The sequence below is a fragment of the Pteronotus mesoamericanus genome, unplaced genomic scaffold (assembly GCF_021234165.1).
Source record: "Pteronotus mesoamericanus isolate MK-2021 breed Mesoamerican mustached bat unplaced genomic scaffold, CSHL_Meso_final contig_116, whole genome shotgun sequence".
NCBI lineage: Eukaryota > Metazoa > Chordata > Mammalia > Chiroptera > Mormoopidae > Pteronotus > Pteronotus mesoamericanus.
This window is the reverse complement of record NW_026555027.1, coordinates 43,762,882-43,778,233: the sequence shown is the minus strand read 5'-3', so window position 1 is coordinate 43,778,233 and position 15,352 is coordinate 43,762,882. Positions and strand designations below refer to the sequence as shown.

General features: G+C 40.3%; 1 protein-coding gene and 1 pseudogene across 1 annotated transcript; both read right to left on the bottom strand.

The window, feature by feature from the left end:
* Positions 1 to 2,940: 2,940 nt before the first annotated feature.
* LOC129073520 (eukaryotic translation initiation factor 4E-like) lies at positions 2,941 to 3,596 on the bottom strand (annotated as a pseudogene).
* Positions 3,597 to 7,904: 4,308 nt separating this feature from the next.
* On the bottom strand, positions 7,905 to 13,608 carry LOC129073515 (5-hydroxytryptamine receptor 3C-like). Its single transcript, XM_054577178.1, has 9 exons — positions 13,542 to 13,608; positions 12,163 to 12,329; positions 11,465 to 11,509; positions 10,889 to 10,998; positions 10,440 to 10,609; positions 9,457 to 9,617; positions 8,669 to 8,873; positions 8,265 to 8,480; positions 7,905 to 8,134 (listed from the first exon to the last, which is right to left on the bottom strand). Exons 1-9 carry the CDS (start codon positions 13,606 to 13,608, stop codon positions 7,905 to 7,907), a joined length of 1,371 nt encoding a protein of 456 aa, XP_054433153.1.
* Positions 13,609 to 15,352: the final 1,744 nt, after the last annotated feature.

Sequence of the window (15,352 nt, the reverse complement as noted above, 5' to 3'; positions counted from 1 at the left end):
TGACCTGGTCATGGCGGGCTTTTCCACCTGCTGTAAGTGCTGGGAATAGCCAGAACGATGGAATGCAGAGGCCTTCAGGGTTGTGGCAGCAGGTGAAATCTGGTGGTCACGGGCTCTTTGGTGTGTCCCTCGAGACTGGGCACCCCAGCTTTGTCCTACACATGGGAGAGCTGCCTGCAGTTCTCCCTGTCTTCTCCTCTCCACCTAGGCCAACAGCACCCCTTCTAAGTGGATTCTTAACAACCTCCATGAGGAATCTTTTGTCTTGTTTTACCCCACATCATATGTTAAAGAACTGGCTTTAGGTTAATTTCTTTTAGATCAGTATATTAAAGATTATATTTAAATTTTAAAAAATACTTATTTATTTATTTTTAGAGTGAGAGGAAGATAGGGAGAAAGAAAGATAGATAAGAGAAAGAAGATAGGGAGAGAAACGTTGGTGTAAAAAATGAAATATCAATCAGTTGCCTTCCATACGTGCCCTGACCAGGAACTGAAGTTGCAACTTAAGCATGTGCCCTGACCAGGAATTGAACTTGTGACCTTTTGCTTTGTGGGATGACGCCCAACTTACTTGAGCCACACTGGTCAGGGCTTAAAGTTTATTTTTAATCAAGTTTAAATAACAGATAAAAATTTATCTTCCCCAATATCAAAAGCTAACATCTTTCTTAATATACTTTAAACAGTGGAAAAAAATAATGATTTGACAAGTATAAAAGCATTAAAACATTGATTACATTATGAAAACGTGACTTCATATTAAACAACAAAAACAGGTCAGTTAGCCTCTCTGGTTATCTGTAAAATAAAAGCATTGTTCTATATGCTTCCTGAGCTCCTACCTACATGTGCCTTAAGTTAGTAGCCTAGCAAGGATCTGCCACCAGCTCAGGTCCTTGTGAAGTTTTTCTTAAACCCTAGTCTCTGCTCTTAACTCCAGTGTCTCTCTTCTCCCATACACATGCTCCACAGTGACCTCCCCGGTGGCCCTCTCCTCATCCCCCCTCCACTCTCTTCTCCCCCTCCCTCTCACATTCCCACACTCTCTCTTCATCCCCCTCTCCTGCTTCCTGATGCTCCCTCCCTCACCAGCCCCCTCTTTCAGGCAGTCACTTAGTCTTGTTATCACAGCTCACACTTCTGCCACAGTCTGTCTGCATTCCAACTCAAGACACCAAGGCCTGCTCATCTCTGTATTCCCACGACTTTTAGCATATAGCAGAAAGCTGTGTAATTGTCTATTACTTATTTTTCTTAACACTCTTTTTTTTTTCAATCACTACACGATGACCTTGAAACTAAACTTCTAGAGAAAGGGTTAACTTTCAGGATTTTGCTTTTCTTAATTCCAAGGAATCTTATGTGAAATTAGCAGTTTTCAGTTTTATTGCTTATATTACCTTACAGAATAAATCATGACAAATTGAAAAAAAAAGAGTATGAACTTTAAAGCTAAACTCCCTCAGAGTGAATTCTAGATCCACGCTTATAAGCTATATGATCTTGGCCTTAACTTACCCTCTTTGCCTCAGTTTCTTCTTCTGTAAAATGGGTGATACTGATAGCTCCTATCTCATAGTGTTGTAATGAGGAGTAAATGAGGTAATAATTACAAAATGCTGTAACAGTGCTGTTGGTACATAATCAGCATTGTGTGTTTGTTAAGAATAATAAAGTAAATTTACAGAACACAGTCTCATTACTACTAAATTTTTAGATGTTTTATAGAATATACATAGTTAATTTTTCTAAGTATTCCATATGCATTTGCAAAGAATGTGCATCCTATTGTTGAGTGTAGAGTTCTGTATACTCTCATTAAATAAAGATTCACCGTGTGGTCAAAGTCTCATCATTTCACTAATGTGTTATCATTCACTGAGATGTGTTGAAATCTTTCATTACAATGATAGATCTATCACTTTGTAATTCTTTTAATTTTTGCTTTATATATTTTGAAGCTACTTTATTCGATGCATATAAGTTTATAATGTTTATATCCTCCAAATAAACATTTTATCACTATGTAGAGATCTTCATTATGAATTATTGTTTTTGTCTTAGTTATGATTTTGTCTAATATTGATAGAGTCATTCTAGCTTTCTTTTGATTCATATTTGCTTACATATCTTTTTCCTATCATTTACCTTTAGCTTTTTGTATCTTTGTGTTTTAGGTGTGTCTTTTAAAATCCAATTTTACAGCTCTGGCTGGTGTGGCTCAGTTGGTTGGGTGTCATCCTGCAAACCAAGTGGTTGCCATTCGATTCCTGGTCAGGGCACAAAGAATGACCAAAATTAAGATTTATTCCACCTTTGTGTCATATTCCTGGATCCTTTACCAATGTTACATGAGGAAAAAAACAAAAGCAAGCAAATGAAAAAGTGAAATCAGAATCATTAATGTTACCAAGTAGGGAAACAAATAAATTAAAATCTAGCAGCCATCGGCAAGAATACAGCAAAGACAATGCTGTAAAAAGACAACAACAACAAATAAAATTGTTAGAAAACGGTATGCATCATCTTCTTTCAAACCAGCAAAATATGCTCCTACATACAATGGAACATAAATAGAATTCTTTTCCTGTAAGGTATAAAAATGCAAGTTCTTTTTCAACTTGGTGGATGGGTAAAATGTTTGTAATCATAATTTTCCGGAGCTATTACAGAGTGGGCCAGAAACACATTTATGGATTCTGAGGACGGTGTATAATGTAATTCTTTGGTTGGGTAAGTGGACACTCTAGCCAAAATTAAAAAAAAAGAAAACAGAAGTACAAGACAAAGGCGAATGAGACTTCTCTTACATCTTTGCAACATTTAGATGGAAATCAAATTTAAATACAGTCCACTCTGCTTTTGAAGAGGCTTTGGTTCAGCTCCCAAATCTCAGTTCACAGTCTCCTACAAGCATACTTAGAAGGTGCCTTCTTAAACAGCAGACCTGTTTTTAGTGGTAGAGCCGCTCTCAGTAGCTGTGTCTGCATGGAACTGACAATCAGTCATCATCTTTGGAGGAAGTCCTAACCTTTCCTTGTATACCCTTCCTATACATATAACAGCATCTCTGTTTTCACATTCAGTAGTCCATATTGCTATCTTATCACCTTTAGCTATAACATTAACAACAGCTCCACATATATCATCACTGTAGTCATCAAAAGATTCTCCAATAAGGCACAGCAGTGTCTCTAGTCAAAAGTGATCAAGGTCACTTTGTCTCTGCTGTTTGCTTAACATAATTAGTCACTGTTCTCCTCATTTGTTTTTCTCATCTTCCCACATAGGCTTAATACCATCCTTAAAAAGTGAGTAGTCACAGTCAGGTGTTAAATTACTAGATAATTGGATATGGTTGTACAGAACCCAAAAGTCTTCAACAGTATCAGACTCAGAGATGAGCCAATGGTTTGCCTGTCAAGTTTTGTTTTTATCATTTTTTTTATATAACGGAGTGCCCATCTGTTCTGTAAAGGATGTTTAATATAGTGTTCTGGGTTAGCAACCTCCTGGTTAGATTCTGTTTTCTGTTCTTCTGTAGGTGGAGGATTAGGAGTAGGAGTGGTTTCCGGTTCCACAGTCGCCATTTTTATATATTTTTTTCAATCAGCTTGTTATCTTCTACAGAAGCAAACAAATACCTCCATACTTTCCTGTGATTTAAGTAATGCTTTTTAAAAATTCATAACATCCAAATTTAGACAAGGGACCAAGATGGTAACATAGGAATCTTCTAAATTTTCCTCTTTCCCCAGCCACCTGGAGCAATTCCATCTCAGAGAAATTCCAAAACTAACTGAGTGACCCCTACACTTCAGGTTAATGAGAAAATACCCACATGGAAATGGGTGGGAAAGATGGAGACATATTCTCAACGTACATTCCATCCTTAACACAACACGATATAATGGGGAGGAAGTCCTCAACTAGAGTGAACCTTTTGAGGAGTGAATTGTTTGGACTGTACATCTGGCATCCCAACTTTTAAGGTCCCACTTGATGGTCAAGTCACAAAATATCAGGCTCTGAAAGCCAATGAGATTTGTATCTATGAGAGATTTGTATCTATGAGTAGGCTACAAGTAAGTGCAATGATCTTTCAAAGTGCTGAAAGAAAAAAATTGCCAACTAAGAATATTCTACTCAACAAAATTCTTTAGAATTGAAAAAGAGATATATTTCTAGACAGACAAAAGCTGAAGGAATTCATCACCAGCAGATCAACCTTATAAGAAATGTTTAAGGAAATTCTTCAAGCTGAAACAAAAGGATGATAATTACTAAAATGAAAACATGAAAGTTTAAGACTGGTAAAGGTAAATATATCATTAAATTCAGAATACTCTGATATTATAATAGTGGTGGGTAAATCATTTATGACTCTAATATAAAGATTAAAAGACAAAAGAATTAGTAATAACTATAACTACAATAATTTGTCAATGGATACACAAAAGCATGTAAATTGTGACGTCAAAAACATAAAACATGGAGGGAGGGAGTATAAATCGTAGAGATTTTGTATAGGTTTGAAGTTAAACTGTTATCAGCTTAAAATGGACTGTTAAAATGCAAAGATGCATCATATAAGTCTCATGGTGACCACTAAGCAAAACGCTACAGTAGATACACAAAAATAGAAAGAAAGGAATCAAAGCATACCACTACAGAAAACTATCAAGTCATAAATGAAGATGGTTTTTACAAAGACTTCGTAAATTTCCAATGCACATGATTAACAGAGGTTTACAATAGAAAATGGAGGAAAAGGAAATAAACATCATCAAAAGGGCTAATTCACAATGTCTATAGATAATTATATATGAGTATATATACATATATAATTTTTTTAAATGAGAGGACATCAGAAACCAGAAGCACGGCCTCCTAAGTTGTGAAATGTCCCTAACATTTCTGCTGATATATCTAGGTCAGTTCTAGCTTAAAATGTTTTGCTTCATTGTTAGGTCATATTGTAGCTTTACAGTTATAAAACTCACCTCAACCCTAATGTGTGAATAGGTTGTTCTCTTGCAAAGCACGTTGCCAATTATAATGACCTTGGCACGTAAAGTCACATAACGATGAGGTAGAAAAAAATGCAAGATAACATTTAGAGAAATATAAAATTCCTCAAAGATGTGGTAAACACTCTTCATTTTAAGTTACTGCAAAAGTCTAGGATGGGTTTCTGAAGGAGAAATAGGTTCCAAGTAATGAAAAGAAGGAAACATAAGATAATTTGCAAGCAGAAATGAATTCACTAGAGTATAAGAAACATCTCTAAGAACTCCAAGATAGTTAAGTTCACACATAAAAATGGGCTACTAATTTTCCACATTAGATATGTGAAAATTAAAAAAAACCAAAAAACAAAACTATACCAGGATGGGATAAAGGGATTACACTTAGAGTTAGTAAAATAGTGATTCCTGATTGGCTGACATTCATTCATATAATCATTTAACAAGCCTGTATTAAGCACCTATGATGTGTTAGGCATGGCACCATATACTGATTTATAAAATGGATGAGACATTGTACCTAACCTTTAGGAAAACACATTCTCTTAGAGGAGACAGAAATGAAATAAATCCTTGAAATGTAATCACCGAATTGAAATATAATTCAGATATTTTTCTTTGGTATTCTTTCACTTCCCCTTTCAACTTCTGTCTCTCCTCAGGGCCTTGCTCCCAGCTAACTGTTAGAATCCTCCCCAGGTGAAGGTGTGAAGTACTATTTTTTGTTGTTGCTGTTGTTCCACTCATTTATGCATTCATTGGTTGTTTTTCATATGTCCCCTGACCAGAGATGGAACCGTAAACCTTGGCGTATCAGGAGGATACACCATCTAAGCTACCTGCCCAGGGCTGAAGTACTATTAATAAGAAACTCTTAAAAAAAAACCCCAAAACTAGGGGGTTTTATTCCATTGTATATATTTACCACTTCTTCTTTATCCATTCATCTACTGATGGATACTTAGGTTGCTTCCATATTTTGGCTTTTGTATATAATACTGCAATGAACATATAGATGTATATATCTTTTCAATTTAGTGTTTTGGGTTTCTTCAAATAAATACCCAGAAGTGAAATTGCTAGGTCCTTTTTTGTCTCTTGTTATATATAGCCTTTGTTTTAAAGTCCATTTTGTCTAGTGTTAAGTAGTGCTAACACAGCTTCCCCCCCCATTTTCATTTTCATAAAATATCTTTTCCATTCCTTTACTTTCATTTTAGTCTGTATGTGCCTTTTGATCTGAAGTGAGCCTCTTACAGACAACATATGTAAAGGTCTTGTTTTGTTATCCTTCAGCCACCGTATGTCTTTTGTTTGAAGTATTTAATTCATTTTCATTTAAAGTAATTGTTGATAGATATGTCTTTATTGCCATTTTAGTATTCATATTTTTATTTATTTTTATTCTTCTGAAATAAGATCCTTTAACATTTCTCGTAATCCTGGTTTGATGCTGATAAACTCCTTTAGCTTTTTCTTGCCTGGAAAGTTCTTTATCTGTCCTTCAATTCTAAACTACAGCTTTGCTGGGCAAGAGTTAAAAAAAATGGAAGCTTGTCATCTGCAACAACACGGATGGATCTAGAAAGTACTGTGTTGAGCGAAACAAGTCAGACAGGGAAAAATAAATGCCATGTGATTTCATTTATATGTGGAATCTAAAAAATAAAATAAATGAACAAGCAGAAGAGCAACAGATTCATAGATAAAACATTTTCACAGATGCCAGGTGGGAAAGGATTGGAGGGGATGGGTGAAAAAGGCAAAGGGATTAAAAAGTACAAATTGGTAGTTACATAATAGTCACGGGGATGTAAAATACAGTATAGAGAATACAGTCAATAATATTGCAATCACTATATGCGGTGCTAGGTGCGTACTGAAAATATCGAAGGGATCACTTTGTATGTTATGGAAATGTCTACTCACTGTTTTAGTGTCTCCATATATTTTCTCCTCAGTCCTCTCTAATGTTCTCTCTCTCTCTTTTTAATAGAAGTAATGTATACATACTGTTTTGTAACTTGTGTTCTCCACTTTATATGTTATAGATCTGTTTCCATGTTTATTAACATAGATCTATATTCTCACTTTAAATGGCTACAAAGCATTTCTTCCTGTGATGGTATGACAACTTATTTAACTTCAACTTTTTAAATGAGGTCCCCAAATGTCTTCCTGGCCCTCCTCCAAGCATGTATATTCAGAAGGCCCTCTCTGTTTGATTTTGTGAAATTAGAAGAACCTATAGGAATAAAACAATGACCCAACATTTCTTTCAAAGAGCAATTTTAGCAATGAGAGAGATAAAGAAAAATAAAATGGAAATGATGGTGAAAGGATTATTTTGCAATTATAACGATTTTATAGTAATTTCTTGCAAATGAGACTTGATCTTTTTATTCTTTTAAACTCTGAAAGTGTCTGGAAAACTTACAGTCAAATCATATTGCACCTGTTTAGGGTGAAGTATCAAAGCTTCTGCAAGAGACTCTCCACCACAGTGTTTGTGGACCTACCATAAATGTACCGAAGGGCCAGTGCTCCCTAGAAAGTCGTTTATTGGGACAGTCAATCAAGGAGAGATTCCACTGATCTGGACCTCTGTTGATAAAGGAGTCAGAAGTCAGGTGTGGCTTTCAGTGTGCACTTTTAGTGTGCGGGAATGAGGACCATGGCGTATGAGAGGACCATGGCTGTTCTGAACCTACTCGGTAGGGCTGTGTTGGAGTTTTGGGAATATAGAAGAGGACATGGTGGTCACTGGGGATAAGTAGCTAAGATTAGGAAAGAAGCCAGGGTCTGGCTGGCTCTAAGGCAAGGAGAAACTCAAGCTGTGGTTTGCAGGGAGAGACAGATGTGGATGTACATCTAGGTGTTCCAGAGGGTGATGACTGTGATGATGGAGGTGGCCATGAAGAGCAGGTAGAGGCGGAACAGCAGGGTGTCCATCATGTGGCTGAACTGCACCCACAGGCTGACCAAGTGCTGCTGTTGGGTTTTTTCTTCCTGCTGACCCCTTGATGAACCAGGGAACCTATTTAACTCTGCCTCTTGGGGTCCCAGCACCTTCCCCACAAACTCCACAGGCTCCTTCAGACCTGCAGAGAAAAACAGAGGCCTAGCCATAGGCTGCAAAGGTCACACGTGGAGGGAGAGGAACAGGGAAGGAGGCAGGAGCAGGAGTGGAGGTTTTGCAAGAGGAAGTGTGGGCAGAGCTGACTTCCTTACCAGGGGGGTGGGCTGGGGTGAGGCCCAGGTTCTTGTTTCTCTTCTGGGGAGCAGTGGGACAGCATTTTGTTGGGCTGGTGCAGTGCAGAAGCAGGGAATGGAGCCACCGGGGCATGGGTGGGGGCTGGGTGGTGGCCAGGTGCAGCAGGTAGGTGATGAAGATGGTCTCTAGCAGGCTGAGCACCATCAGTGACAGACAGAGAGCAAAGTAGACACCTGAGGGCAAAGCAAAGTATAAGTAAACCAGGGCAAATCATTTTTACACTTTTCTTCTGACTCTTTCCCCAAATTAAATCTTTCTGCAGAACCCCTTTCCTCCTTAAGTGAAGAGACAGCTGGTTCCCCAGGTTCCCCAGGCTGTCCTCTGCTGCCTTTGCTTCCCTGGAAAGTGGGAGGAGCCGTACTGATGAGAGGGGTGCCTCTGGCAGGGAGTAAGTCATTCATCATGAGCAGGAAGACGTTGTAGCCCAGCAGAAGGGTTATCTTGAATGGGGCGCGGTTCTCGCTTTCTGCTGGCAGGTAGAAGCTGAGAGCATCGATGGCAACCAGAAAGCTACTAGGCACCAGAAGGTTTATGACATAGAGTCTGGGTCTGCGCCGGATGGCCACCTGGTAGGGAGGAGAGAGTGTGGAGAATGTGGCAATTAAACTGATGCCAGGGGCTCCACTGTATGTATATTTGTCTAATCCTTGATGATGTGCTTGCTGTTCCACTGTCTATGGGATGATCTCTTTAGGTAACACATGCCCTTCTACAGAAGTTCCCCGAATTTGTTTTCTAATTTTTTCTGTGTGTTCAACCTGCTAGGAATACAACTGTAAATGTTTAGGGGCAAGTAGGGCCCTTTGTACCACCAAATGGTGGCTGCTCCATTCTTGTACAAACCCAGCCACTCCTCCTCTGTGCAAGGTGGAGGGCGTGGGGATCCTTCTTTAGGGCCATTAGGGTATAGGGTGGAATGGGGAGCAGGTGCTCACCCCCCTAAATTTTCCTTTATTTTTTCTTTTAATTTACTGGGGTGACACTGGGTTAACAAAATTATACAGGTTTCAGGTTCACAATTCTACAGCCATCTGTATACTTGTTGTGTATTTACCATTTCTAAAGCTTCTTTTTATATCTCAAAGAGCCTTACATCAAGAGGAAAATCACAAAACAATTGAGATCAGAAGTCAAAGAGCATGGACTTACATAGAATGTGATCTGGTCGTAAATACTGCTGCCCACCAACAGCTTCTGGGCGGCCTTGTTGATGCCCAGGAACTCCCACTCTCCCTGGGTCTGAATGACGTCCCGAGATGTGTCTGTTATCTCCCACACTTCCTTGTCCATGCCCAGAAGCATGCTGTCCACTGCAAGGGAGGCCAGGGCAGCTCAGTCCGCAAGTGTTCTTAAGCCTTCTGCCCACAAAAGTCAATTCCTCCCCCACCGAGTTTCTTCAGTAAATTTTCCTCTTTGTCTTTTTAAAGGAGAGTATCAAGCTTTTGAGAAGTGGGTTAAAGGACCAGCAATTCTTATGCGTGTGGCCTGCAGCACTGATTTGTTTTTGTTGTTGGTTGTTGAAAACAAGGATGAGTCAAAGTTTTTATGGGAATTTTGGGTATGACTCAAAACGTGAGTCATTCCCATTTTCCTTCTCATTTCCCCAGTTGTATGATGCTGTTTTAGTGGAATCAATCTTGAACAGCTCAACATTTTTATAGTTACATACATGTCCATTATAATGATTGATTTATTAAAATATGCCACATGGTATTGGTGGCATTCAGTTACATTGATTTAGTGTTTTAAGTGTGTTACCTATTAAAGTTAAAAGGGTTGAGCTAAACATTATAGAGGTGCAGTAACTCAGGGTCAGATACAGTGCAAGAGCCATTCAAGATCTAAAGCAGTAGTTTGTTTTCTTTTTAAAAACTTCATTGAGGAATTAAAGCAGTAATTCTTAACTCTGCACATTAGCAAAACCTGGGGAGATATATAAAAAATAACAGTAACTGAGCCCCCACCTGGAACAATTAAATTAGAATCTCTAGGGTGATGCAGTTATTGGTATTTTTTAAAAGCTTTTGTGGGCAGCCACAGTTGAGAAACACCGATCTAAAACTTTCCCTAATACTTATACCACTTAAATATCACCTGAATCTTAAATAGGTGCCAAAATGTGTCTCGCTCACCTGTGTAGAGGAAGGAAGTGAAGGTGAAGGTGCAGTTCTGTTGGTCGAAAGGGAAGTAGAAGATGTCCAGGTTACAGATGCTGGCCACCCGCACTGGCCTATCATACCTTATTCGACCTTCACTGCTGACATACGCAGAGAGACCTGGAGGTGGCCGATCCACATCCATGCTGCTTGTGAGAGGGAAGGAGAGGTGGGTGCTATGGGCACCTTAATCAGCTTTCATCTCCCTTTCTTCCTAGGTCTCCCCCATTGTGCTCTCCTTTTGGGTTATTTCTCTAATGTCACTTCACCTTGTCTCTTCTACTCCTCATAGTGTTTTGTGGGAGTCAATTAATTAAAATCATGTCACTGTCTGAATCTTTTACTGTCCCTGTGCCCTGCACTTGACCCTAGGCTGTGCTTTGCAGATGGGCTCCATGCTGGCTTTCCCCAGCCCAGATACGCACGCTTCCACAATGAAGATATCTGGGAGCCAAAGGTTTTCTGCTGATACAGTGAATTCCGTGATGCCAACACACTCTTCGTGGTTCCAACTGATGAAAGGATTGTCCCACATCTGTAGGCAGGGCAGTGGGAAACAGAGGTGAGAGATGATGGAGCTTGTCCAGTCAACCTCTCCTGACTTTCCCGTTCTTTTTTAAACTCTGATCTTCTATCTCCAGTCATGTCCCTAATGACCACAGCCTACCTCCTCCTCTTTATCCAGCCAGGTGTCATTGACAATGACAAAGTGCCATTGAATGGCCTTTGGTTCAGGCTGACCTTAAATGTATCCTAATACCACGTAGGCCCAGGAACACACCAAAAGATTGGCTTGCAACCACTTGGCCATTTTCTTGGGTCACCGTTTCTACCTTCCTAAGCTGTTCAGGGAGATTTGTATCACCACAGTTCAAAATGGAGTTATTTGGTCTCAGAAAGATTTATACATTGGGTAGAGGTTTGGATTGGAAAACCTTTAAATCACTTCTCAAACAAAACTTATAAATGGAAGTGGGAAGGGGCAGTTGAATCTGCCTTACCAAATTAATCCACAGGAATGACGTCAGAAGCTGGAGCTGTACATCCTGGTAAAAAAAATTCCCATTCAGGATTATTAGTGCAAAAAGACTTGACCCACCCCCCACCTCATAATCTTACTGATATTTACTAATTTATTGAGCCAGGGATAGTTCTAAATGTTTCCTTACTTGTCTCCTCTTGTATCTAGATACAATTCAGGTTTTAATTGACAGACAGACCACTTCCTTCTGAAACATCCAGAAAGAATAGGGGTCAAGGAGAAATCCTTACTGAAAAATATATCACTGTAGCCTTCTACTTTATGTCTCCCTATCTCATAAGATACTACTCTACTTATACGAAATCCATTCAGAGTATCTATTGTTCACCACTGGACCAGTACAATGCTGGGTCAACAGGGCAGAAGATCCTTGTTCCTTAATAGAAGCTATGGAGCCCTGGCTGGTGTGGCTCAGTTAGTTGGAGCATCGTCCCACAAACAGAAAGTTTACTGGTTCGATTCCTGGTCAGGGCCCATGCCTGGGTTGTGGGTTTGGTCCCCTGTTAGGGTGCATATGAGAGGCAATGGATAGATGTTTCTCTTTCACATTGATATTTCTCTCCCTCTCTTTCACCCTCCTTCCCATCTCTCTAAGAATAAATATAAAAAATTTTTTTGTTTTTAAAGAAGCTATGTTAGGTGGGGGCCAGGTCTTACCACTTCCAGGATGGCAGACAGGGTGAAGGAGATGTTGACATGGGTGGGGGTGCTGTAATTGATGACTGGACGAAAGGCCTTTCTGTCGAACACTGGCCGGAAGGCAGCAGGATCCACCCCATGTTGGTCAAACCCTGAGCAATTGATGGTGAAATTGTCGCCTCTTCCTGCAGAGAGTAGACTCTGTGAGAGAGGGCCTCTTGCCAGGGGACATATTGGGAGGAACAAGTGAATCCTTCCTGTGCCAACCTCCCCAAGGCAAAAGCCCTTCCTGCCAGGGCCAGAGAGGATGAGCTGGTCTGGTAGGCAAATGGTGGAAGTCAATGTGGTGAACTGAGTCAGTGCTCTATCCTCACTCCCATTGTCTCATCCTCATGCAAAACCTGCCCAAATCTATATGCAAATAAGCTTTGGTGCAATGGCAGCCACTTCAAGGAGTCTTCCAGGGTACCTATCACAAGCCCCTTGGGTCTACTTAGTAGCGCTGCTGAGCACTGTCCTAAAACCAGTCATTTAGACTGCTTTTATGTATTTCTCTTCTGCATTTCTTCCTCAGAGACATTTCTTCCTCAGGAACTGATTTATCGAAAAGATAAGAGAAGTAAGCAACTGCACTAACTAGGTAGATATGGGAAATATGTAGCAGGTATTCTGAATGGATGTTTACCTTGATGCTATGCATTTCTATTTTGCTCATCTCAGATATCTTGGGGTTTGTTTCCAGCACCGGGATCATTACGTGATACCACTGAGCATTTACCATACACCAATCACACTGTGAGGCTTCTGCGGTATTGCCTCATGGTCATGGCTAGGAAGCAGTCTGGGTGGTACCTGAGCAGAATCTTTGCTGCATTTTCATCTTTATGTGATCGTTTTCTCTGCCTGCTCCTCTTCATCTCCATTATATTTAAGGTATGTACCCTGACTGGGAGCAAATATTCCCTCATGGAAGCAGAATATCCACTTACTTCTGCCTCAGCTGTTTCCTCACTATCTGTTGCTGTTTTACTTACTCATTCAGGGCATGTTTAAAATTAGTGGCTACTCTTTCACAAATACCATATCAAAGGAAGAAGAGATGAGGGCGAGTGGGATGACCTGTGGTGGAAGGGACATTGGAAGGTGATGAAAAGGTGGAATTGGAGAGGGGGCGAAATGGGACAGTTTTGTAGATGCCTATCAGGTGGGGATAGAGGAAGGCTGTGTGCCCTGATTAGTGGAATGCCTTTCTATCTGTCACCAAAAGGAAACCAAGACAGAGATATCATGGAAGAAATATTTAACATGTTAATTTGGATGTCCTTCAGACGCTAGAGGGGAATTTCTAGATTCTTCAGAACCACACTCTAGGCTTCCCTGTTCTTGCCCCATCTTACCTTGAAGCAGAAGGCTGACAGCGAGGCAGAGGAGGAATCCCCCTCTTGTGGGCCACCCCACTTCCATGCTCCTCTTCTGAACTCTTCTTTGGGGACTCACTCGTAGCCCCCAAACCCTTGAGCTTAAAGGAGCTTGGACCACACCTTGGCTCCTGGTTTTGAATACGGTTCATGACAGGTGACCACTCCCTGATGAGAGGCTGTGGCTAGAGAGGTCACAGCAAAGTGTCCTGCTTTGCCCCTGTCCAGGGATGCCTTCCGGGCTCCAGGCAGGGAGGAAGTTGGGCCAAGACTCAGGGAGAAGCGCCTGTCTGGCTGCTCTGTGCTGAAATCAATAACAAAGTAACTTGCCTCAGTGAGGAGTGTGGGCTAGGGAAATAAGGATTATGTTCTTCTAAGGCCAGGGAATCTGCAGATCTGGAAAAGTGACAATATTTTGGGATTTAGCTATGCATTTATTAGGTTTAATTGCAAATACCAAATTATAATTTTGATTCATGTCTTCATCACTTTTTTTTTTATTTTCCCAACAGCCCCTAACTAGATTTTCTCTTTCCAATCTCTTTACCTTCCTGATTCATTCTCCCCCAAATCGATGTTCCACATACATTTTTCACTCTATGCATTAATTACATGATAATAGAAGTCATAAAATTAGCAGATAGCAGAGCTGTTTTTAATGTTCTTATGTTGTCAGTAGTGTTATACATTGTCGTAAACTAGTAACCTCAGCTAACATAAATATTAATGGCATGTATCAATATTATATCTTATGTCACATGTCTATAAAAGACATAGTTGGACACCAAATGAGTGAATTGGAGCATTGTTATGTTATAGTAGTTACATTTCCAGAAAGACTTGGAGTTGTTTTTTTTTTTTTTTTTTTTTTTTGCGGAAGGGTAAAGTTTCTTTTAGAATACAAAAGAAATTTTGTTCGGAATGAAAGATCACGACAACCCTAAATATAAAGTGCTGAGGAAGGCAGGACTGACTTAGGGGCCCAGGGTAGGGAAGTACTGGAGAGAGGGCTCAATATTTTCCACTTGAGGTTTGCCGTATGTGCAGTCTTTCAGCCCCACACTCTCTGTAAATCATTTCTTCCCTTCTCTGGAAGCTTGGCCAAAGGATTGTGCCATCATGTCATGTAGGACAAAAGTAATGCTATGTCTGTATCCACACGGACGCTCACCCATGGGGCACTGGACTTCTGGACTGGCTAAAGGTGAAAGACTGTCATGAGGTGCTTGAGTTCTGCAGGTGGGCTAGGCTACCAGACATGCCTCCAGAAAAAGAGGGTTAACATCAAGCCCTGCTGAAAGTAGCTGAAGATGGTTGATGTATATCTTGTTTTTATCAAGGTTGGCTGAAAAACAGCACTAAATCTACTGGTTGGACTCAGAAGTAGATTTAGCTGCCAGGAGATGGAGATGATAGAGGCAGGAGAAATAGAGCAGTAAGGCATGGGCTCGCTTCCCACCTGGGAGTCAGAGTTGCAACTCTGGGATCTGGAAATCTCAGGTGCTATTGCTGCTGCTGGTGGTGATGATACTAGCATATGGAACATCTTACTGTATGCTAGGTATTGGGATGCCTTTCTGACCAATCTTATTTTATGTAATTCTCCCCAAACCGTACAGCATAGATATTGGGTAGGAATATACGGGAAAAAGCAAGGGAGCCAAGGAAATAGAGAGATGACCATTGGACTTTGTATTTCCTGACCATATTTTAGAACATAGGAAATCTGAGGAAAAATAAATTTTGCCATTAACAACAACAAACCCCCCCCCCAAAATGAGCACCCACAA

Coding starts and splice junctions, on each gene's coding strand:
- LOC129073515 (XM_054577178.1), bottom strand. CDS start 13,608: ATGGAAGTGGGGTGGCCCACAAGAGGGGGATTCCTCCTCTGCCTCGCT. Junction 10,610..10,888: donor GATATCTTCATTGTGGAAGC/GTGCGTATCTGG, acceptor TCTCACAAGCAG/CATGGATGTGGATCGGCCAC. Junction 9,618..10,439: donor CACTTCCTTCCTCTACACAG/GTGAGCGAGACA, acceptor CCTCCCTTGCAG/TGGACAGCATGCTTCTGGGC.